We start from the raw sequence: 25,280 nt of genomic DNA on the forward strand, positions 1-25,280 counted from the left end.
TTTTCTGTTGGACTGGTCACCCTTTTGCCCTCTTGGTCGCCAACCTTTTGTGGTGAATAAGGATTAACGGTAAATATAATTACTGCACCCTTTAACCGGCGGTGGCAAAAAGGTGAAGGAGACGCAGGCAAAGCGACGTGACGTTAATGACATTGTCGGTTGGGGTTGCGAACCCCCACTGAATGGGAACCCTTGGCTAATTTGTTCTATGTTCGACTTGTGTCTAATTAATGAAGATTGTCTCGCATAATCGTAACGGTTAAATTTATATTAATTGTTGTGGGTTTCGTCGGGCTCTTAAGTGGTAAACTTGCTTCTTTTTTTCTTGAGCGACTTACCCCTAATGGGAAATTTAAGATATTTAGTCCCTTGCGTTCTTAAATGTTGTGCTTTAAGTGCTTATACCATCTATGCTTTTTGTTGTAGGTATTTCAAATGGGTTGTTAAGCAGGGCTAAACATATCGTTAAATTTTAACCGACGATTAGGATATTTAGTTGTCTGGGTGTACGAAAGGTAATTACTCATTGGAAATACCCCAGTAAGCTTGCAAGCCTCCAGTAAAATTAGTGGTGTACCTGCTTATATAGTTCCATTAACCAACTGTAGCTTTTGCACCCTTAGCTTTTTCCCAAGACCCCCTAGTTGGCAACTCGCATTGGCAACACCAGGTAACTCTTATCAATTGGTAAGAAGAGTGTAAAGCTCGCTTCTCGAGCGAGCGAAAGAGAAGGAGAGCGAACGGGCGAACTTGGTGGAACCTATAGAGCTCTCTATAATTATCGCTCGCTCAGTTGGTACTACGCCGCCGAGAATTCGCCGCTTCAGTTGAAATCCAAGTTTTTAACGGCGCGGTCGTGTTGTCCGTACAAAAAAAACTATTTCGTCGGCCGGAAATATCACAGTTCTTGGCAAACAAGCGGGTCCAAATCCCGAGCTCGAGTTAGTTCTTAGTTTCGTTCATATTTTTCGGTTCTTAAAAAATTCTAAGTCGCTTCGCAAAGTTATATCTAGTGAAACAACAAAAGTATAATACAAATCACAACAGAGCATATGCAACAGCTGCAGATTTAACAAAAACGACATTACCAACAACTTCAGACAACAGAGGCAAATTCTAAAGCTTCAAAGTCGACGCCGGTATTAGAGTCTCAAGCTTGACTTTACCGCTCTGCTCCGAAGCCCCCGACTCCCCCATTCATCGGGCTTCTGCCGGGTAAGTTTTTGTATTGCTCAGTGCTGCCAGCTTTTTGAGTAAAGTATGAAGAGTTTAACCAACATTTTCTTAAAAAAATTTATTTTAGAAAAAGGCACATAATTATAAATTGAGTATTATACAATGTTCTGTTTCATACAAAAAGTTTAATAATTATTATTAAAACATTAAAAAAACAATTAAAATGGAAATACACAAACTTATTAAACATAATATTTACGATTCATTTTCGTATTTATGTTGTATATAAAGTATACATATTTTTCTGAAATTTCCAAGAAAACAAAAGAAAGGAAAAATACGTATTCGGCAAGCATGTCAGCACTGATGCTGCATTTCTGTTTTTTCCAATTATTTTGAGTGACTTATAAACAGCTGGCGCAATATGCACAATCTTCCGCCTGCTCTGCCTCCCTCTCTTTTCAATCTGCCACAGTTTTTTCTCAGAAAATTTGCAACTCGACTGAACTACCGGGATCGAGCTAATCTGTTGCAATCTCCGTTTCTATGTTAAACACACAGGCTGACACCTCATAATCCGGACAGGTGTGTAGGGGTGCATAATGGTCTCTTTAATTTTGGGCCTAAGTGGGTGGGCAGTGTTTTCTGCCTAGTCATGTTATAGTGACTGGCATTATCTGTCGATCTTGGTCAATGACTTTAGCCAGGCGTCTGAAATATTAAATTGTTGGAGTAAATAAGGTAGTAAACAATGTAATGTTTGCCTGAACAATTTAATATCAACACGCTGAAAAAGATAGGTAACACATATCCAAATTTTATGCCTCGACTTTAACATTGTAAAACCATTTTTCCAATAAATCTAAATTGCAAGATAAAAATAAAAAATTGGCCATCGCTTCCGGAGATATTAAAAAATATTTATGGAATTCCCCTTTCTATCATTCCATAACTTTTCGTTCGGTTGGATTTTAGTTCATAATGAAACTGTTGTGTTGGGCTTAATAAAAATGATGTTCGCATTAAGGAATTCATCCAAATCAAGAAGGGACTTGAATAAATAAATTAAAGTTTTGGCCAAGGCAGACACGTGTCTAAATTCTTATTCTCTTCTTGATCTCTTGGCGGCGTTCCCAAAGTGATGTCATCCCTGAGTAAAAAGTTTCGTTTGAAAGAAATCACCAAAAGCAAGACAAAAACTAATTTCAGGCATTTCCCATTCCGCTTACTTTTTCTACATTCCTTAGCGGTGTTTCTAATTGTTTTTATCATCTATTTTACTTTTTTGCCGGCAGTTAACCCTCGACTTCTAAAAATAATTACTAAAGAATATGGATGTTCAGATATTATGAGCTTGGCAATTCTGTGGTTACTTCATAAAATTTGTTTGTGTTTGACAAAGTTGAGATAAAAGCAGCACCAACAAATTAAAGATAAAAGAAGCATCTAGTTCAGTAGTACTTAAATACATTAGTCAAAATGTGGTTAGGCACTTTGAAGTCGCTTTCCGCGATTATGAACAATGTTTAATTGAAAAATTTTTACAAAATCTGGGGCTCTTAAATTTAGACTGGCACCTAAGGTTTTGTGACTCATCGAGCGATGGAAATATTTAGTGTCCACACAACATCTGAGACAAAGATAAGGCATTGGAGATACAAATTGTTTCCACCCAGAGGTGAGATAAGTGCGGAGAACAATGAAAACAAAGATTGCCAAGGCAAAAAATTACTAAAAGCGATTTTATACATCAGAAAAGCCCAACATAAACCTTAATCGAAAACGAAAAAGGAATGCACTTATTTAAAATGAAAATCCATAGTACACAAGTAAACCTAATAATAGGGCTATTAAGGGGGCACTTCATAAATTTTTAATAAATACAAATTTGTTGGTTTCGACCGCTACTGTACTTCTATGTTGACAAGACCGATATATTTTGCTAGCTTCAACTACTTGTAATCACATTTTAAAATCGATTTTAAAGACAAGAATTTTGTGATCTCCTAACTCAAACCGAAATATAGTGACAAAAAGACGTCGTCAAAAATGACGTTGCAAAACGAACCAGGTATTCTACGAAAATATTATAATATGAATATGAAACCCACTCAAGATATCTCTCAGTGCTCTCTCAAGAATATTTACATCAAGTAATTTACCATTTGTACACCTAACAACGAAATAACTCTCAAGCAACCTTGAGGATATTTCTGCCCCTTGCTATCTTACACGATATCGATACACAGTGGAGACACTTGTGGCACTTTTGATTGACACACTTGGGACTACAACTCAATTTTTGAGAGAGCCCTGTCGAGAAGCCCTGTCCGCAACTATCTGTGTACAGCCACGGTCAAGTCGGGGGCAGGTCGGTACTTACTTGTGGCCCCACAGAGCTCCCCGCAAAACCCTAATCCCCTCGCCAAACAGCGACTCTGCGGAGCAGACATTGGACAATCGGTCAGTCAGCTATAAGTGCACGCCACACGCCAACCATCCACAGTACAGGGGACTACCAACAACACCGGCGACCAGGACGACGGTCACTGTCAAAGGCAATGGACGAACACGCAAAGGACGAGGACGAGGACGTGGGCGAAGGGCAGGTGAAAGTGGCAACAAAAAATTGGCAGTTGGGTGGAGCAATCTCGCGGCCAGATAAGAGCGAAATAATCGGTTTGGTCGACCTCATGGACTCAAGATTACCCGGCAACCGAAACTAGCCCCAAATATTTGACCAACCTAAAGATACATTTTTTGATATAACAATTTTATTTATAGTATGGGTATTTTTTTGATCACCAGAATTTCTTAGACTAATAAAAAGTTATATCTATAAAATACCTTGGCTTACCAATTCAAAGAAAATAAATGTTATATTGTTAATACTTTAAATATTCTTAATATAATGTGGCTTCTTAACGCTCAAGCTCTATAGACCCCTCCACATAAAGAGTACTGTGCAATAAAAATCGAAGCACAGGAAAAACGTCAGACAAAGTTACGCTTTTTAAAATCAGCGAAAGTAACACACTGTACCACTAAAGAAAAAAAAATCTGCACAGGAATCCACTAATCGAATCATGAATGAAAAAATTGCATGCAACTGTATTCATAAAATCCAGTATACTGTGTGCCCGCCAAATGCCCCACCAAATTATAGTTGGTATGTTGGTCTATATGTACACGGAATACATATGTATATATATATATATAAATCAGGGTATGGTCAAAAGCACTCTAAGGGAATTCAGAACCCGAATTGATTTACCTTAACTCCAATTGCATTTCATACAGGTCCCTCGAAAGGCCAAACAGTGATAGACAAGTGGACAAAAAGCAAAAGCTAGAAAGTAAGAGATAGAACATAGCTATAGAAAGGGAAAGAAAGTGCCAATACGCCCAATGGGTTGTATCGCCCCATTAACATTTCCACAAATTAGCTGGACGAGGTACGCCGTGAAGTCGGTTATGTGTAGCTGTAGTTGGGTTTCCTCCTGGCACGGTTATAATCAGCATTATCGGACTTCGCTAATGGATTGTTTTGAGTTACAGTTACAGTAACCCGAGGGAGACAGGTTAAACTGATTTTACAAAGCGGAGATTAATCAGATAGCGTTTAAAAATCTATCAGATGGAATTAAAAAATCCTTTTTTTTCAAGAGCATGACTAGGTTTTCTTCAATGAGTCACCACAATCTTGTTCTAAGTACTAACTTATTATTTTAAAATTTTTCTAATAAAATGTCACTATTTTTTATGATTTTTATTAATAAATTCAACATTTAAGAGTTAGTAATGGGGCTTAACAAACACTTCAAACTTTAATAAGATATTTCTATACAATGTTTTACCCTCAAGGGGATTTCGATTAACCAAGCCTTCTTTGACCATGATATATAAACATATCTCTCCCAACAGAATTAGATTCTGACTCTATTTTTCGCTTACCATCCTGGGGATATATCTATTTTTATTGGGCATTCCAATATGACAGCCTAACTATCTACCAAACTACGACCCCAACCCGCATTTTATTTTGCATTCCTAGCGTCAATTTCGCTTTAAGCGTTCCTCTTCCCCCAACTGGCTTCCCACATTGGATACATAATTTCGCTTTCTACCGATGGGAATCGTGCGAGTTGGTGGAGGAGCGATTGGGTGAGGTGTTCCCATCACGCAATTGCCGACACACGCACAGCCCACCTGGGGTAACCCAAATTCCCCGTTCGTCGCTCCTATTGAAGTGACAACTTGGCCCAAAGACAAACCGCCGGCTCCGTCGCACAATGGAATCGAGAAATCGACGGACAGATGTTCCCACATCAAATTGCGGCTCCAGGTTCAACAAGTCTGGGAGGATTTCCGAGGGGGAAAACGGGAACCTGGTAGTTACCCACACCTGACTGAGACCTCCAGCAGTGGGCCACGTGTCACCAAGACCGGGTTTTTCAGAATCCTATACATCTTTAATGCAGCACACGGAGCACGCACTCCCACGAGTCCCGGGATTAGTGGGCACTGCATGGTAATTATCTGCGATGAGTCCTTTCTCAACCACGAAGACGGCTAAATTATTGATTGTCAATCTAAGGTTGAGAGAACGTACGACCAGGGATTATGGTTCAGCTTAAGATGTCCCCCCTGACACCTAGATATCAGCTAATGGATTCCACAAGCTGTCACAGTGGTAAAAATAAATAAAGACAACTTGAACTTGTCGTATATAGTGTTTGTGCCCCTCAGTGATATTCAAAGTAAATAAATAGTTGGAATTGTTTAATATTCGTCACTGACATAGTTTAAAATTAATTAGTTTATTATATTATAGAACAGCTGCTAACTACAATGTCACTTTACTTGTCAAATGCATATTTAAAACACTGTTAACATAAAGTAGGGGATAATGAAAGCTATTAAGCGATATGGTATAATAGAGACAATTGTCACCTAATTAAAGGTTGTACTATGTTTTAAAACCACCTTAAAAAGTATTTTTTCTATATTATCAGAATCATTTTCTATAAACACATATAGGTCATACCAACTATTTTATCAAAAATGTTTTGGTGGCAAAATAATTAAAATACCAGTAAGATATTAAATTAACTTACTTTAAATATAATTGTTTTTTTAAGAACCAATTTCGTACTTAAAGGTATTTCAAAACAAAAAGTCTACTAATAAGCGTAGTTGTTGTTTATCTAAGTTTTTTCAGATTTATTTTTCAACCGTTTAGCCTGTTTAAAAATTCCACGCAACTTAAGAATTCTTAACTTCATATTAGCCCCTGAACCGACCCGTAGAAAATTTTTTGCACGAACCGGTAAACAAAAATATATAGGTTCTTCAAGGGATTTATAGAGAGTTTTGCACGGCGGGGAGGAAAAACTGGTAATGTGGGAAGCGTTGACCTTGGATGCACATTTCCATTCCAAACCGCTCGCTTCCTCAGCGGTCGCGTCATTTAGCGACTATGAATGCAGGTTAAATAATTTATGCGGCTTTTATGGAGGGTCTCGAGAGGCGCTAAGCGCCACTGCTCCACTGACCAAAGACCAAACGATTCCCCACCTCAGCGCCCATGAATCTGACCCACTCTATATCGAATTTGCACGTGGGTGTTTCCACTGCCCTGCCTCCAGTCCCTTTCTTCAGAGTTCGTACTGCTGGTGCTCTAATTGCGCCAAATCAATTGAAATTGATGCTCCAACATTCAATTGCATTGATTGCCTTTCATTTGCAGTTGCTCGAATGACTGGGCAAGTATCTCAGGCGATTTTGTATCTGCTTTTTGCCGACGGTCAATGAATAGCATTCTACTCGGGAAACATTTTGTTTGTACTTGTTTACGTTTCCATATCAGATGCTTTTAAATTAAATGAGCTTATCTTGCTTGAGCTGTCGTATTAATTATTCCGAAATTATGGATTGGGTATTAGATTACAGGCTATTAGATCGTAAAACTGACAGCTGTGAAATTCTTAGCTCATTTTTTATTTTTCCCTGTCTTAGAACAATGAAAATGTTTCTGACATACGCATTTCAGGTTTATTATTCATCCGGCACAATTAGCTGCATAAATAATAAACCAATTATTTATTTTAAATGAACATACAATTATTTAAGTTTAATTGGTAATCATCCGAAGCACTTAATACAATTCATTTTGAATCGTTCAATAAAATGAAACGATATAATTAAATTTTCATTTGTACGCCGTCAAAGAACTTAATACCATTCAGGGCATTTAAGCAGCATTGGTTAAGCTAATTCGATAATGTAATTCAAAACAGACGTTCTTTTTCATGTTTCAGGCAAGATTAAAAATGTAAAATCAAAGCCTTTACATATTGAATTTTGATAACCCAATGCAAACCTCATGTCTTTTAGCTCCTAAGTAGTTCAAGGTTCATAAGCTTAGAAAGTGTGACAAATCCAATTTTTTCAAGGATTTAAGTAATGATCCATAAATAGATAGGTAACCACCATATGTAAACCAGGGAAGGGAGAACATGGAAAATAATCGGAAATATTGTGGATGGTTATAATTATTCATAATTCATGTATCGCTCATCCATAATGACATTAGAGAGTTCTCGGCTAAACTCGGCGAAATATTTTTGGGAGTTCGGCCTATATTTGTTCATTGGGTCACATTTTGATTACCGTTCCACTGGGGAAGTGAAGTAGGTCATAGATTATAATCGCAAAATGTTTGAAGCTTGAATAAATTTATTTTCGATTAGCGAGAGCTAAAAAGGTGTTTGGTTTTGGGTTTCAGTTTCATAGCAATATCAACTTCCGGTACAAAACTAATTGCAACCATTTGCTGTCCAGCTGCAATATACTTGAAGTCACATGCATGCAAATACATAGTTATGAAGAATTTCATTGGGTTTAACCACTTAGTCACATACTCTTGAGCTCGACGGCCAGGGGAAGGCATTCGAAAAGTAAACGATCAACAAAGGCTCCCAATCGACTGACCTATTGAGACTGGCGATCGACACACAAATCGCTCGTTTGTTTATTATTCATGAATGGACCCCTATTATTCGCAATTAGCATAAGGTTTAGCTACTGCAGAGGGGTACTTTGATGATTGCGGTTTCCAGAAACTAGTTTGAAAACATCTGGATAAGATCAAAGACAGCATTTTTATTATTGAAATATTTTAGTTTTACTTTAACTGGTGATTGATTGTTTACATGAAATGTGATATGTCTTAAAATCTTAAAATTATTACTAACCCTTGGCATAAATGGGTCATAGCCCTTGAATTTACTGGAATATCTTATTAGTTTATGACGTTTTGGTTTTCTTTTTTTGTAAATATCTTATAGAAAGGGCATTCACAATTCGAATTCGAGTCCCATCTTTGATTTTTGCCGGGTTCACGTGCACTCGCATCGTTTTTCATCCGCTTTTGTACTTCATTTTCTGCTTTGTTTACGATTCCCCGAGTGAGTCACATTAGGCAAATCGTTTCTTTGTATTTGCCTGGGCTCTGTTTTGTTTGGCCAGTGGTGTAATTGCTTTTATTAATTTTCGATCATTACTTTGCCTTAGTTTTCGTGCATCCGGTCGCAAATGAATTATGAAATAATACGCCAGCATTTAAGGGAAACCCCACCTACATGCAATTAATGCATGTAACATTACGTATCCGCCACGTCCGCCACAGTCCTTGCAAGCTCCTATAACCAATAGCCAAGGATACTATCCTTGGGGGTGGAGTATTTTCTTTTTTATAGCGGTTACACGACGGGGACAGCTGCTAATGGACACATCAGAGCCCCCTAACCCTGTAAATCAGCTCATTCGTGTGACAATTAGCATGTGAACGCATCAAATTTTTAATACACCCAGTCAAGACCAAGCCCAAGTTCATTTGTTTGGTGAAACTTTTCATCCAGCTGGGCGGCGGACAATCCTTTCCCACATCGACCTTCTGGGTCACCAGCTGACAGCATTTAAAAAAGCTTTATGGACGCCATTAAAAATTCAACAGAGAAATCTAGACAAGGCAAAACTTTTCACCCGATGACGAATCATTTGAATGCTTACTGAATTCAAACACTCCCGTTTCCCCTATTCCAGGCAGCCGTCGGCGGCTCGACAAGGCCGCCATATGGAGGAGGTCCAATCAGTCCGCTCAGCCACGACGACAATCGAAACCGAGCCGCTGGCCAACGCCGCCAACCGGTCGCAGTTCCCTTCTCAGTCGGAGCCGGAACCGCAGTCGGAACCGGAGTCGAGCAGCCCCGGATGCCGCCAGCCGCACGAGTCCTGCCGGCCCCATCAAATCAGATAGAAACCTGCTGAGGACACACATCCCCGAGAGACTCCCTCATAATGGGCACAAAAACCCAACCACAATTGGCCAAAGGTGAGTGCCCGAGAGAAAGTGAAGGGTAGGGTAACTTTCAATTAGAAGAGGAGAAATTATCAAGCTTTTATAGGAATTCCTTAAATTTAATAATCTTATATTAAAGGCAGCCTTATCTATAGCAAATAAATAGCTTTTTATATTTAATTTTAAATATAATCGGATTATTATTGGTTTACCACTAACCACTTACACTTGTATTTTAAAACCATTCATTTATGTAGTGAAAATTAAATTTTGAGCGATTAAAAGTGAAATTATTTCCAAAGAACATGCTTAGAAGTTTTCATCGGGGATTAAAAAAATGTATGATAAAGTTTACTATAAACATATAAGAACAATTTAGAAAGAAGTTATCTCTTTAAGATTGTAGCATTTGTGATGACTTATTGATTGAAGAAAAACTATTTTCCCGCCAAAATTAAAACTTAAGAATTACAGATAACAGCATGCTTCTCTACAGTATAGAAAGTGAACCTTAAGATTAAATAAAGACTTTTTCATCAACGACTTCAATCCTATCCCAAAATATAGAAACTTATATTACTTCGGAGCACTATATACATACGCTATAATTTTATGTAGATTGGGACTTCAATACAAACCAGCAATTAAATAACCATTAATACATTAAAAGATAATAAAGCACACCTCTCGAATCAATAGCCAGCATAAATACAATTCCCGCTACAAATTGATTTTGCTCAAAGCCTTTGGCATTTTAGATTTGGAAATCTCGCTACTGGGGTGGCAAAAAGTTGAACAGTTGTTACTGATTTCGGGCAGATAGTGACCCAGTTCTTTGGCGTTACTAAGCCAATTGCCGGGAGAGTCGACGAGAAACTCTAACAAAGAGCCGCCCGTAGCTCGATTTTGGCCATGACACTATTCCACAAAGGTTTTGTTAACCAATGACTGTGAAAGTGAGTGTGTGTGAGTGCGGGGGAGACCAAGTATTTGTGGTTTCGTGTGCGTAAGTGCCTTGAGCTTGGTCAAAACGGCACTTCGAATTATTAGGGCCCCTTGTTTTGGCCGCTCAATGAATGTAATGAATGAATGCGAATTATTACTTATTCCGATTCGATGGCAAGGGTGGGTACTTGTTGACTTGAACGTGTGTACATCAGAGCGGTCTGCATTTGTGCATATGACATTTTTAAGGTCCTATACTCACCCGCTTGTACAATGCGCTTTGAGGCATTAAAGTAATAAAAAAGTAACATTTTCTTGGAAAAATCGTTTTGGGATCTGCTCATTAAAAAATTATTACTCATACGTTCTGTTGCCGACAATGCATACCCTTAAGTATTTCCTATGAAAGCACTGCATAACATTTTATAGCTTTCGAATATCATTATTGAATAATAAAATCTACCATTTAAGAAGTTGAGAATATGTTTTTATTTTTTGGTTCACCCTAATGCTAACATATTTCACTACACTATTGAACACAGCTCGCAGAATACGATTAAAACACTTTATTCTATTCTATGATTTTTAAAAATCGTTTCAATAATTATATATATCAGTAATATATCACACAATAATATCCAATTTTTCTCTCTACTCATTAATTTTTGTATTTTGATTATTTCTTTAAATGATAACAAAGTTCTGAAAGTATACCAATTTCGAAACATTTTAATCCTGATTTCTATGCAGCTTTGGGATCATTAAGCTCGTTGAGTTACAAACGTTCAAGTTGTAGAAGTTTCACTGAACTTTGGGCCAACAAACGACCAAAACCAAACTAAGACTTATTCTTTCTTTGTGTGAACTTAATTGGGTAGTAAATTAAGGGCTATTTTTCGGTGTTTTTCCGATAGGTCATGATTAGGGAGCTATTTAGTTAATTACCATATGCACACCTGTTGAAATCTTCGAAAGGAATTCCGCGAATGTCATTTGCTCTGTAGCCACTAAAACCGCAAAATATATTTGAGCAATCTATCTTTTTGAATTTCCTTATTCGTTCTGGCGTTTGTTGCTTCACTGATTGAGTTAGCCTTGTTCTGAAAAACAAAAAAAAAGTAATGCAATGTGCACGGGGTATGATTACCGTTTCCCGCCCCCTGCAATCATTCATTAACCCATATGCGGCACTTCTTCAAGCGCCAATAATAATTTTTTTTTAGGTCTGACATTGACATTGCTGCCCATTTGAATGAAAAGAGAATGCGAGAGGGAGAGAGAGCGCGCTTTCTCTTGTTTGCTTTGCTTTGTTCACGTGTGCGAGAGCGAGGGAGAGAACCTCCAATTTGTTTGCCGCCACTCTTGCTCTCTCTCGAATTTGTCCCGTTGTTTTCTTCTTGGGGTGACTTACGAAATTTGCTCATTTTTATGCTTGACAAACTTGGGAAATTGTTGACCGATTTTTGGTCACCACGAACTGGGAAATACCCTGCCGATTACGATCACATCAAAATTGATATAAAAAATAAACTTTATTTCTGTGAAAAAATATGATCCCATTAAATAAAATTAGGTGAAATGTGAAAGTTGCAAAGAAGAAGGCCGAAAATATGTGGAAATATAAGTTTCTGTGTGCATCTAATTTATTCGAAAGCTAAAAAATTAGAATTCAAACTTTTGTTCTGCAATAGCCTTGATGTTTTTAGTAAATATTACTCATACGACCCATAGGTCAATTACAATTTGGCGTATATGTACGTTCTAATTTTAAAATATATGTATGTTTGTAAATATTTTGTAATATTTCAATAGTCCGCTTTTTACTGACCTTCACACTTACATATATGTATGTTCAATGTTCATTTTACATTCATGATCACACTGATCATATTATCCCAGACCAGATTGCAAAAGCATATCTAACAAGTTCAGTAGGCTCATTAATTCCCCTATTTCTTAATACCATAATTGTAAGACAAAGTAATTAATCAAGTATTGTGCTTTGACCCTTTGAACCGTCGATCAGCTTAGCCCACGCAAATAGTTGGCATAGAAAACTTTGGATTTCCAAGCTTTTTCCGTAGCTCTCTTTTGAGCCAAGCCGCTGTTAACCGTTTGCAACCGTTTCGACTTTGAAAGTGTGTGTGAATCGGTTGCCAAGTTATAGCGTTATAGCCCGCCCGGTTGCCTTGGCAGCGCAGTCGGCGTTTTGTTGTCATCATTTTGCTCGCGTTTCGCTCAGCCCACGGCGCTGCCGGCGTCGCAGTCGCCGTCGCCCATTTTGGCCGCAGTTTGCGCGGCAGTTGGCCATTTGGCTTTGGCGTTAGCCGTTTTTGTTTATCGCGCTGCGGACCGCCTCGCATTTCGCGTCGCCTTGGGCCAATTAGAAAATCCCTGCTCCGCGAAAATTCCACTCGAGAGTTGCAGTTCTGCGGGGTGAACTAAAGTGTTTTCCGCGAAATTCTTACTTGGCTAAGAAAACGAAGAAAAAGTGAAAATCCAAGGGAGAAACGAGAAAAAGTCTAATGCAAGCGGTGCAAAATAAGTGCAAGAAATGTGCTAAAAATGTACGAAGCTGGGAGGAAGAAGGAGGAGGAGAGAAGGAGGGGAAGGGCGGATGAGAGGCAGATGATGATGCATTTGGCACCTGGCACCGAAAACATATTCCCTATTTGTCGCCCCCTGTTTTGTTGTGTTTTCTACGCTCTCAGCATAATTATTGAGCCTTCATCGATTCTTTTGGCCTTTTCTTGTAGTTAATTTGTTTCGGCCACCCCGCCCCGCCCCTTCGCCACCTTGCCGCCCCACCAAAGGTGACGCATGCGAGAGAAGCAAAGGCAAAAGCGAACGGCAAAAACAACTCAAGAAGGCGATACAAATTGAGAGCAAGGAGCATATTTACATTCACATGCATGACTCATGTTCACAGCAGGATAACGTAAAGGAGAAAGAGTGTGGTGGAGCAAGGGGAGGGAAAGAGCGCGACAGAGCTTAGCCGGCTTTGTTGTTGTTACACAAAAAAAAATAGTCTTGTTCTAATATACCAACTAGAAAATGAAACCCAAGAAAATTTTTTTTTATATAACAAAAAAATTTCACAAAAATGGCAGCACGAAATTTTATGAATCACATTTTTAAAGAAGATTTTTATTTTGTAGGCTTCCTAATTGAGAGTCCAACTAAGAAGAAAATTAAATTGCCTTGAAATTTTCTTCGTTTTATTTAAATTTTAGAAAATAAAACATTTATTGTTTATTTAAAGTAGATACAAAATTAAATTGCTTTGAAATTTTCTTCGTTTTATTTAAATTTTAGAAAATAAAACATTTATTGTTTATTTAAAGTAGATATGTTTCTTTTGCAGTGTAGGCAAGAGAGTCCAATTGGGAGAGTCATGTAAGGAAAAGAGAGAACGCCAATCAGCTGTGAATGCACAAGTCCTTGAGGCACACACAAAAAAAACCGCTTGTTTGCGGAGTAGAGTGAATCGAAATCGAGCGGATGTGGGTCTCAACTTTTGCCGATTCCCCTTATTATTCCTTCCAAAGGGACAAAAACTTTCGGCTCAACTTTTCGTCTCAGATTCAATTTCCGCTGTCCTTTACCGTTATGTCCTTTTATATCCCCGTTAGCCTGCATTCGTCGTGGCCTTGACAACACTTTTGACATTGACACCCGCCCCCTCGAGGAAAGAGAGTAAAAAGAGAGGATTTAACTTTGCTGCAGCTTCCTTTTCATTGTTGTTTTTGTGGGGACCGAATAACTGACACCTGTTGAATGCGGAATGTTCACAGACACACACACACTCTTACACAGTGGTTGCTTAGTGACGTCAGAGCGCCCTGCTTACTGCAGATTTACCCAATCGGGCATAAAGCGAAAAAGTAAACACAATATAGGTATTTGTAGTACAGTGCTTAAACATAATGCAACCAGATGTACTCACATGAAAATTCCCAGAAAATTCCCACAAAACAAGTTGGAAACGCTTGGCATTGATACTGCAGTAAATACAGTGCTCTCTATTTCTTGTGAACAAGTAAACAGAAAATATACCATTTACAAATTACCTGATAAATGCCCTATTAAAGTTATATAGAAAGCCTGTAAGCCTACACAAAATACCAAGAAAAAACATTTTCACATCGTAAAAAAATCTGTTTTACGAGACTTAACAAATTGGTGGTTGTATATGTTTAAAAAATAAACAAAAATTCATCGGAAGAGTCTGTATGGCAAGTCTGATATCTTTAGATTTTATTCATGGTTCTTGAGATCCAGGTGTTCAGACTGATGTACATGGATTTACACTGCCTTACAGGTTTACTTTTACTTTATACCTACATAGGTACGGACATACAAACCATTTTCCTAATTCGCCTTTTCCAAGCACCAAAACAATGCACTCTCGAATACAATGCCCCGTATATAATCAGTGTAATTAAAAACAACTGAAAAGCAATTCTAAATCAATTATCGACTTTCCTAAAATCGGGTTGGTTTGCTTTTAAATTTACATCTCACACAATAAATAATTGTTAGAAGAATTTATAATTGAATTGCACCAAAGCGATTGTGTAATGATTTGCCTTGTGGGGAATAAAGAAGGCCTGCTGGGGCAATCAACCAGCTTAAAACAACCTACATTTGTTTTTGGGAAGTCGGCAATTAAACACTTAAACCAATAAAATGTGCTATTGATATCAACATGATATTTCGAAGCTTTAATTATAGGGTAAAAGGGTGTATTGTATTCGTAATGAACTATGTACGCTCTCGTTTTTCGCCAGGTAGTTAATTCCAAATCACATGAATAAATTATGTAAATAATTTACTTTACAATTTAATTTGATTTAAAAATTTCAAGATGTATCTAATATACCCTTTGAAAAAGATTCCCCCTGGGTATCCGAAAATCAAAGCAAAAATTTGTTTATTTATTTATTGCCCAGACACATGCGTGCAAACACTCGCAGTATGATGGGAATCGTTTCCAGCTGTCTTAGACTTTTCAGCAAGGGAAGGGGAGCAGTCTATCAAAGTGATGGATGGTACAGTCTCATTGAGCTAGTGCCCCAGGGAAGTTTGTTCGGTGCCGATGGGTTTCCAATTGCATTTTAATCTCCCGGGAGTTGGCAACACGTTAAACATTCGCTTTTCGCTTGTAGAATGAAGAGTAATGAGGAGGCCCCATATCGAGATTGTTCCTCCTATAGCCTAAGCTGGTCATGATCGGGGGCAGAAGATGCAGCGAGGCCGCCCGGCGGTTGCGAAGGCGTCCCGATACCCTGGAACTCTCAGTTTTGGGCGGCCAACCCATGGAATCGGAACTCCAGGAGGAAGATGATGAACGGACTCCAGCTACAGGAACTGGAAATGCAGTTGAATCAGGAACCAAAAGTGCCGAGGCAACCAGTAAAAGAACTCGTTGGTTTCAGTTCGCCAGGAGTTCGAAAAATCGAAGGAAACGACTGCACTGCGATGATGATGAGGAAACTGAGGAGCAGGGCGGAAGGAACTCCGATAAAGAGGGCACCCGGAGGGCGTGTCTCGCCCAACCGGAGGGCATGAATATTGGCAGCTCCACACAAACCATTGCCACGCCCCTGATGGTGGGTGACAGTTTCTACAGTCTGGCCCCCGAAGGAGCCAATCAATCAACCAATAGGTCCTTTGACCATGAGCTGTACAAGCAGAGGGATCCTTCGGTGGCCTCGGAGACCAAGTCGTTACCGAGTATGAGACGTCTGTCCCAGATAAGAAGGCGCCGCAGCTCGTACTACTTTTCGGGTAATGAAAGAAGAAGCTGGGAAATAAGTATTGTATAAATACATATACCTAGAGTTGTAGATTTTATATATAAGGAATAATTAACAAATACAACGGTAGTTAAATTGATCAAATTAAGATTATATAATTTTTAAACATATTATCTTACTGTTTTTCCAGAAAACGAACGCAGAATCCGCGCTAACGACAAAGAGTTTAATGCCCAGTTCAAATATCACGTAAGAATCCGTCTCTAACCAAATTTTAAAAAAGTTATGTTACTATATTTTAAATTGTTGCATTTTTTAGAACAACTACATCAAGACCTCAAAGTATTCGCTGTTCACGTTCCTGCCCTTTAATCTGCTGGAGCAATTCCAGCGGCTGGCCAACTTTTATTTCCTATGTCTGTTGGTCCTTCAACTGATACCCGCAATCTCCTCCCTCACACCCGTGACCACAGCCATACCCCTGATAGGAGTACTCACTCTAACTGCGGTTAAGGATGCCTACGATGATATTGTAAGTTTTGTAGATTTGGTATATCATATGTTATAAGCCGAAACCTAAATGTTTACAAAGAAATGATTTTGTTTATAATTCTTTTCAAAATATCCCGTACCTCATTTCAGCAACGTCATCTGTCCGACTCGCAGGTGAACAATCGCAAGTCGAAAACTCTTCGCAATGGCAAGTTGGTGGAGGCCAAGTGGTCGGAGGTGCAGGTGGGTGACGTGATCCGGCTGGACAACAATCAGTTTGTGGCAGCCGATACGCTACTACTGTCCACATCCGAGCCAAATGGTCTGTGCTTCATCGAGACAGCCGAATTGGATGGGGAGACGAATCTCAAGGCGAAACAATGTCTGACAGAGACCATCGAGCTGGGGGATCGTCACGATTCGCTGTGGAACTTCAACGGCGAGATTATCTGCGAAAGGCCCAATAATCTGCTAAACAAGTTCGATGGCACCTTGATCTGGCGGAGTCAGCGGTTCGCGTTGGACAACGAGAAGATCCTGTTGAGAGGCTGTGTCCTGCGGAACACACAATGGTGCTATGGTGTTGTGGTCTTCGCCGGAGTGGACACCAAGTTGATGCAGAATTCTGGAAAGACGCAGTTTAAGAGCACGGGCGTGGACCGCCTGCTCAACTTTATTATCATTGGGGTAGGTCTATTTTTTATATTATATAAAAAGATAGATAGTAATCTAGTTTCCTTTAGATCGTCTTGTTTCTGGTGTCAATATGTGCCCTCTTTGCGATCGGCTGTGCCGTCTGGGAGGGCCTGATTGGCCAGCATTTTCAGCTGTATCTGCCCTGGGAGCGCATCATACCCAAGGATTACATACCCACGGGGGCCACAGTCATCGGATTGCTGGTTTTCTTCTCGTATGCCATAGTCTTAAACACAGTTGTGCCAATCTCTCTCTACGTTTCAGTAGAGGTAAGTGCTTTATAGAACCTATTTTATCTAAAGAACTTAGTATAATATTTTAATATTCCAAGGTAATACGCTTCGTACAGTCGTTCCTCATCAACTGGGATGAGGAGATGTATTATGCGACCACCAATACCTATGCCAAAGCCCGCACTACCACGCTCAACGAGGAGCTGGGCCAGATCCAGTACATATTCTCGGACAAGACGGGCACCCTCACCCAGAACATCATGACGTTCAACAAGTGCAGCATCAATGGGCGCAGTTATGGCGATGTGATTGACCTGCGCACCGGCGAGCTCATCGAGATTACGGAGGTGAGTGTAGTGGATTGTCGGGGGGGTTTCGGGTCCAATAAGCCGATTTAACCTCTAACTTGGTTGAGGGAATGTTGTCTTGTGTGTGTCGGTGTCCGTTTCTTGCACAGTCTGCCTAAAAAAAATCCAGTCTCAGCCGAAGTCAAACTTAAACTTTGATCTCTTACCCTGTGACCCCAATGTGTGTGTCTGGCAATGTAAAAAAAAAAACAAAATAAAGAAGACGAAAAGAAAAAACAACAACTCACATTACTCGTTATAGCAGCAAACAATTTTCCAAAATAGCAACACCAACAACAGACCCAGCCCCGCAGGTGGAGCTGCGACAGCGCCACCTGCAGCAGCACCTCCCATCATCCTAGTGCACACCGCCGAGGTCCATGCCAAGAAGAGTGCCCTAGTGGTCACCTCCTCCTCCTCCTCGGGGGAGGCACAGGTATCCTCGAGACCGGACCTCGAGCACTCTGCTCCGCCACTGGACGCCGGTGAAAAGAGGCTGGGACTCAAGCATGTGCGATACTCGGCGCCGAGTAGAAGTCAAGAGGATGACCCTGGGGGACTGTCACCCAGGATGGGTCTTACACCACCCATCAGCAATGAGGAGCGCAGGAACAGCGGCGGCTTCAAGCGGAGCGGAGCGGGATATATGCAGCGTCAATTGTCCCGCACAAGCAGTTGCGACAAAGTAAAGATTTTGCATGACACCGAACATGAACAGACAGAAGCACACAACATGCACCATCCACAGCACCATCGCAAGCGATTAGTCAAGATCCGGTTCAAGAAATCCCCATCAACAGTCACGCTCGAGCAGCCTTATGAGGGGGATCCAAAATCCACATCCACACTGCACCCAAGCGATTCGAGCACCACAAAGCACTGCCACAATGCATACGCCACCAATTGGAGTTCGTCGCCTCAGAGAGTGCACGTATGCATGCCGCATGCCTTCTATTCACACCCAAAATTACCGATTACCGTCAAGCTGTGTGTTATATGTGTGTTATATGCTATTACCTAATCTCTTAATAGTGTTATGTTTGAATTAGGATATTGAATTATAGCCTATAAGGTATTTTTGATTTGCGTAAAACCCTTGTGCACTTCTTTGGCTTACCTTTATTTTAATACGATTTTAGATAATAGATTGTTAAAAAAAACCTTATCAATAACCTTTAATAAAATGTTGCCATCTTATTATAAAGCGTTTCCCTATAATTTTTCGTATGTTATGACTTTATAAATTCTTTAAATTATACAATATTTAGTATTTTGTATTATAAACCTGAAATTGAACATTACGCTTCGGAATCGCTAAGGGGTGCTCTGCAACACCACAACAATTAACTTAGCATTGTATACTTTGGGACTAATATTAATATTGAAATGTTGCTAACTTTGCTTAATATCGTATACAGCTGAGCTTAACGTACAGTAACCTACAAATTAACCTTCTGTTACCAAACTGTAACCTTATGTTAACCGTTTAAACTCCTCTTCGCAGGCCCTTCAAACCGTCGACTTTTCGGCCAATCCGCATCACGAGAGCGACTTCCGGTGGTACGATCGCACGTTACTAGATGCTGTCCGCTCGGATGAGGAGCACTCCCATGTGTTTTTCCGCCTGCTGGCCCTCTGCCACACGGTCATGGCCGAAACGGTAGATGGGAAGCTGGAGTACCAGGCCCAGAGTCCCGATGAAGCTGCTCTTGTGGCGGCCGCTCGAAATTTCGGCTTTGTCTTTCGTTCACGAACACCAAATAGTATTACCATCGAGGTGATGGGACAGTTGGAGGTGAGTGTTATAGTTAATTCATGTTATTCAAATGAGAAATCATTTCATTTCCCAACTCCCAAAGGAATATGAGCTCCTAAACATCCTTGATTTCAACAACGTCCGCAAGCGGATGTCTGTGATCCTCCGACGCGGTGACTCCATGGTGCTCTACTGCAAAGGAGCGGACAATGTGATATACGATCGTCTGCATAGCGGACAGGAAGATATGAAAGCGCGCACCCAGGACCACCTTAATGTAAGTTTTCCTCAAAGATTTTAGGTCCATAATTATAGGTTCTTTTTATAGAAATTTGCTGGTGAGGGCCTGCGTACCTTGGCTCTAGCTGAGCGTCGTTTAACCGAGCAGTACTACAACGACTGGAGGAGTCGTCAACAGGAGGCTGCCCTTTCGATGGACTCACGGGAGCAGAAGTTGAACGAAATCTACGAGGAGATCGAGAGTGAAATGCAACTGGTTGGGGTGACGGCCATTGAAGATAAACTGCAGGATGGAGTGCCCAAGTCAATAGCTAATTTGCAGAATGCTGGCATAAAGATCTGGGTCCTAACAGGAGACAAGCAGGGTGAGCTTAGAGGAAAAATATCTCGAGGGTAAGATACACATATTTGAATTTTCTGACTATTAGAAACGGCCATCAACATCGGTTACTCCTGCCAACTGCTCACTGATGAGCTGGCCGATGTCTTTATAGTAGATGGAAACTCTGTGGAGGAGGTAGAAAAGCAGCTGAGACAGTTCAAAGAGTCCATCAAAATATACAATCGATTTCGACCAGGAGGTGAGTGTCTAAGGCTATGAAACTAAACCAGTAATTAATAATAGAAATAACCATAATGGTCAGCATATTTAACCTAAGGATTAATTTTATGTTGTTTTTTTGTTTTTTTTTCAGGCTTTGATCCTTTTGACCGGTTGAACAGCGACAGCAATATGGATCCGCTGAGTGTGACCATGACCCAAACATCGGCCTTCATGCAGGAGTCCAACCTCCCGCCTACGCCGCCTCCACCGCCTGCCATTTCGGTGGTTACCTTTAGGTGGGATGACAAAATTAAGGATAATAAGGGCGGACCGGACAGGTAGAGGGCAATCCTTAAAATAACCTCAATAGATTAGCTCTTAAAATTAAATGAATTTCCAAACATATTTCTAGCTGAAGTGAAACTTAACCTGAGTAGCAGAGCTAGAATATCTTTATAATATTCAAAATCTGTGTTAGCTAAATGTCTTAATCTTTCCTATCTATTTTTCGTTGTACCTAAAATGCTATTTAATTTTATGTTTATGTTGAACTATCTATCAATTAAATCCAACTATCTTAGAAATCTTCTTTTTATTAGCTTACTATAGTTTTTTTTAATATCTTTGTCACAGAGGACAATTTGACTTTCATAGTAAAAAAATCTTAGGCATTTACCATTTACTTTGTCGTGTTAATTGATGTTAAGAGAAAAGTTAAAGAGAACATTTTAGTACTACCCACCAAAGGATGTAACCCTCTATTGGTGCTTGTTCCGCCCGTCAAGTAAACTATATTTATTTATTGTTCAAACAAAATTATTTTCGTATCAATTATAAACACCCAGCATCTGTTTGAGTTCTGTCTGTTCGTCATTCCTTGTACAAAAACGAAACTGAAGACTTAATTTCAAAGATAAACAAATTTCAGAACCACGAATACAAACAGTCACTGTCCAAGTCTTGTTCATTAACTAAATAGCTACTCTTCTTCGCTGTCTCATCCAAAGTAGTTGCTTGTCTAAATCTCTGTACATATAACTCATTGAGCCGTACCACCTTCTACACTAAACTTTGCTTAATAACATTTCCATTTTGATTGTTGAATATCCTCTCATATAGGAATATTAATTTGATATTTGGTATTTCCAAACAGTGCGGAATGCAATGACCTGTTCGGCGATGAGAAGAGGAGCGAGGGAGGAGGCACAGCCTCCATTGTGGTGGATGAAAGCACAGGCTTTGCTTTAGTGGTCAATGGACACTCACTGGTGCACTGCCTTTCGCCGGAATTGGAGACCAAGTGGGTGGTGTGCCAGAAATATTCGATAGGCAATCAATAACGGAATAATTTGGTGTGTTCTGCAGATTCCTGGACATCGCCTCGCAATGCAAGGCGGTCATCTGTTGCCGGGTAACGCCCCTCCAGAAGGCGCTGGTCGTCGAGCTAATTAAGCGTGCCAAAAACGCCGTCACCCTGGCCATTGGCGATGGCGCCAACGATGTGTCCATGATCAAGGGTAAGTCTGGTTTATATCTATAAGAATAAATAAATATAAATCCTTTTTCCTCAGCTGCCCACATAGGCGTTGGTATCTCAGGGCAGGAGGGCCTTCAGGCTGTCCTGTCCAGTGACTATTCGATTGCCCAGTTCCGATACCTTGAGCGATTGCTGCTGGTCCATGGTCGCTGGTCCTACTACCGCATGTGCAAATTTTTGCGATACTTCTTCTACAAGAACTTTGCATTTACCCTGTGCCATTGCTGGTATTCGCTCTTTTGCGGCTTCAGCGCTCAGGTGGGTTTGGTTACAGGTGTTACACAGTATCAATACTAATTGCTATCCAACCTCAGACGGTGTTCGACCCGATGTTCATATCGGTTTACAATCTGTTTTACACATCCCTGCCCGTTTTGGCGTTGGGCGTCTTCGAGCAGGATGTCTCGGACAAGAACAGCGTGGAGTTCCCACGCCTCTACACGCCGGGTCTCAAAAGTGAGCTGTTCAACATTCGGGAGTTTATCTACAGTGTGTTACACGGGGCCTTCACCTCACTGGTCTTGTTCCTCATTCCGTACGGCGTATACAAGGACGGCGTCTCGGAGAACGGATTTATTGTCAGCGATCATATGACACTGGGCGCGGTGGTGGCCACCATACTCATAGTGGATAATACGGCACAGGTGAGTCAAGACAGAACTCATTAGCAAAGATTTATTAAAATTTATGATAATTTAGATGTTATGTTAAGATTCATTTCGACTTCAGTTTATACACCTCCCTATTATTATTTCTTATTTTAAAACTTTTCTCTAGATTTCTTTGTACACCTCTTACTGGACCGTTGTCAATCATGTGACCATTTGGGGTAGCTTGGTTTGGTATTTTGTGCTTGACTATTTCTACAACTATGTCATTGGAGGGCCTTATGTGGGCTCTTTGACCCAAGCCATGAAGGACCTGACATTTTGGGTTACCATGTTAATCACAGTGATGGCCTTGGTGGCGCCTGTTTTGGCGTACAAGTTCTATCTTCTGGATGTGCATCCCAGCCTTTCGGATAAGGTAAATGTCATTTAAACAACCGAAACCATCTTTTGCTAATTTCATTTTATCAAAACAGATACGTCAAAGGTCCCTGAAAAAGATTCACTCAAGAGCCTCTAGTAATGTCAGACGAACGGCTTCATCGCGTCGCGGACGTCGTTCCGTTAGATCAGGATATGCCTTTGCCCATCAGGTAATACTTCCCTTTTTATTCTCTTATAGAACCCGCTCAAACCATACATTTTCTTTAATATTTCAGGAGGGCTTTGGTCGCCTAATCACCTCCGGAAAGATCATGCACAAATTGCCGCAGGACTTTGCCTTCCCTCTGGGTTTGGGCACTAAAAAAACACAGGTCCTTCACAACAACCTTAACTCTGCCGATGGAGCCTCGAAGACCAACAACGTCTCGGGCCAACATATGGTGAATAACAACACTAATTTGAGACAGAACCAGAACCACTCGTCGATGGCGGATATTACGGCCGATGGACGTGGAACTGGGGGAGAAGATGGCCGGGGCAGTGTAAGCACGGATGATATGAGTCCTCGTGCTCCCTGCCAGGACCTGGATACGATTAATCTTTAAGCGTTAGATGCAGGTGCTGGATCGGTAGCGGGTTCCGTAACAAACACCAAAAACTTTAATGAATTTAAGTCAGCAAAATTAAGAATAAGTTAAAGTTTTAGTCAGAGTAGAGTATTAGAATTTAGTAAGGGTGTAAGTGATTTTTTTCTGTGTGAATGTGAGTCAAAAAAATGGAACAAGTATTATATTGAATGTTTGTATAATCTTTGTTTCTCTCCTCTTTAGAAGAGTACTTATTTTATTGTTAGGTTTATTTTTGCCAGTAATAAGTTGAAAGTATTTTTACCGGAAATTAGTAAACCATCATCCAAAGACATTAAAGCCCTCTATAGATTACACAGGGTTTAGCTAGCGAACCCTTCTAATCAAAACTCAGTGAATCACAGAATACCTACCACAATTCTTTCCTTTGACAATCCAGCAATATTTTACCCCCATTCCTAAAAATCTCAAGAAAGCACAAAAATCTCTTTTTTCACGTATTTATATCATCGTTGACTGCATTTAAGAGAGTGAGGCCCCCTGAATGATTGAACGAGTGCTTGATTTTTAAGATGTAGTGTAGGTTATATTAGATCTAAAACTGTCTTTGGGAAACTGAAAGTGTACTTAATTGCTTAATGATGTGCTGTGTGCTTAGCCAATATAACTGCGGTGTTAACCACCGTTCAGAGTAGCTTATCTACCTTTAGCCGAACGAAATCTCGTCTCAAAGTCCATTGCTATATTCTATATACTCCCCCGACAAAAACACAACAACATATAGAGAAGTCCACACGTCTGTGTTCCTAATTAGAGTTGTAGAAGTAAAGCCTGCAAATGCCTTAGAGAGTCCCTAGTGTTAAGTCCTTTTAGCAGTATCGGGTTTTCTAGTTAGGACTCCCATTATTTTTCGGTTGTTAGAGATGGGCATTCGAATAAGCGGGCTGTGGGTTGAACGGTAAAAGAGGTCTAAAGTGATTTATTATTAGCGTGCAAGGGTTTAAGAAAGGTAATCGTGGCTTTTTATAAAATAAATGGGAAATACTGCTAAATATATCTAACGAAATGTTTTTGGTACATATTTTTGCATGACAAGAAATCAAAATCTTGCAAAACATACATAACTTTAAAACATAAAGGTATATAACATAACTTTAATGTGCAAATTGTTGCTACATAAGAAGAGAAATGAAGGATAATTACAGAACCAAATAAAGAGAAAACCTTTTATTTTTATCTATTTTAGCCAAGGAAACTAATATTTGCATTAAGTACATTTTTAAATGATAAATAAAAGTGAAATATTTTCAAAAAGCATAATCCCATCGTTTTTGTTTTACTATAACATAACTAAATAAATTAAAAGTATGGTTACTTTTGATTTACATAGATAATTAGCTTGTAAACAAACGGCAAGGGCTCATTCTTTTCAAGTTTCCGTGGAAATTAACTTTTATTCAATCCACCAGTGTTTTAAACGAGTTTAACTTCACAGCATCGCTCTTGTATATCTCCTCTTTGTCGGATTGTGCTCAGTTTGCGTAACAAATTACATTTAATTTGTTAAAAGAAAAGTTGAAAGCACGCCATCCCAAACCCGTGACTTGTTTACGC

At 39.9% G+C, this 25,280-nt stretch overlaps 1 protein-coding gene across 10 annotated transcripts; it reads left to right on the forward strand.

Moving 5' to 3' along the window:
* Nucleotides 1-835: 835 nt before the first annotated feature.
* On the forward strand, nt 836-24,986 carry ATP8B (ATPase phospholipid transporting 8B). Of its 10 annotated transcripts, none has more exons than XM_070997038.1 (20): nt 836-1,215; nt 9,283-9,571; nt 16,433-16,491; nt 16,562-16,774; nt 16,885-17,421; nt 17,478-17,699; nt 17,762-18,010; nt 18,273-18,941; nt 19,515-19,805; nt 19,870-20,043; nt 20,095-20,371; nt 20,435-20,587; nt 20,702-20,888; nt 21,704-21,850; nt 21,916-22,067; nt 22,122-22,340; nt 22,397-22,731; nt 22,865-23,113; nt 23,172-23,288; nt 23,355-24,986. In XM_070997038.1, exons 2-20 carry the CDS (start codon nt 9,538-9,540, stop codon nt 23,682-23,684), a joined length of 4,614 nt encoding a protein of 1,537 aa, XP_070853139.1. In that variant the 5' UTR covers nt 836-1,215; nt 9,283-9,537; the 3' UTR covers nt 23,685-24,986. The 10 variants fall into 10 exon arrangements, with proteins under 10 accessions (XP_070853139.1, XP_070853140.1, XP_070853142.1 ...); XM_070997039.1 differs by having other exon boundaries at nt 837-1,215; nt 20,702-20,846; XM_070997041.1 differs by having other exon boundaries at nt 837-1,215; nt 18,273-18,695.
* The last annotated feature ends 294 nt before the right edge of the window (nt 24,987-25,280 follow it).

Source organism: Drosophila suzukii, chromosome 3 (genome assembly GCF_043229965.1).
Source record: "Drosophila suzukii chromosome 3, CBGP_Dsuzu_IsoJpt1.0, whole genome shotgun sequence".
In the NCBI taxonomy this organism is placed as follows: Eukaryota; Metazoa; Arthropoda; class Insecta; order Diptera; family Drosophilidae; genus Drosophila; species Drosophila suzukii.

What these genes read in the sequence shown, in the direction of transcription:
- ATP8B (XM_070997034.1), top strand. Translation starts at nt 15,712, where the DNA reads ATGATCGGGGGCAGAAGATGCAGCGAGGCCGCCCGGCGGTTGCGAAGG. An exon ending in AGGATGCCTACGATGATATT is followed by an intron (nt 16,775 to 16,884) that starts GTAAGTTTTGTA and finishes ACCTCATTTCAG; the next exon opens with CAACGTCATCTGTCCGACTC. An exon ending in TCAACTTTATTATCATTGGG is followed by an intron (nt 17,422 to 17,477) that starts GTAGGTCTATTT and finishes AGTTTCCTTTAG; the next exon opens with ATCGTCTTGTTTCTGGTGTC.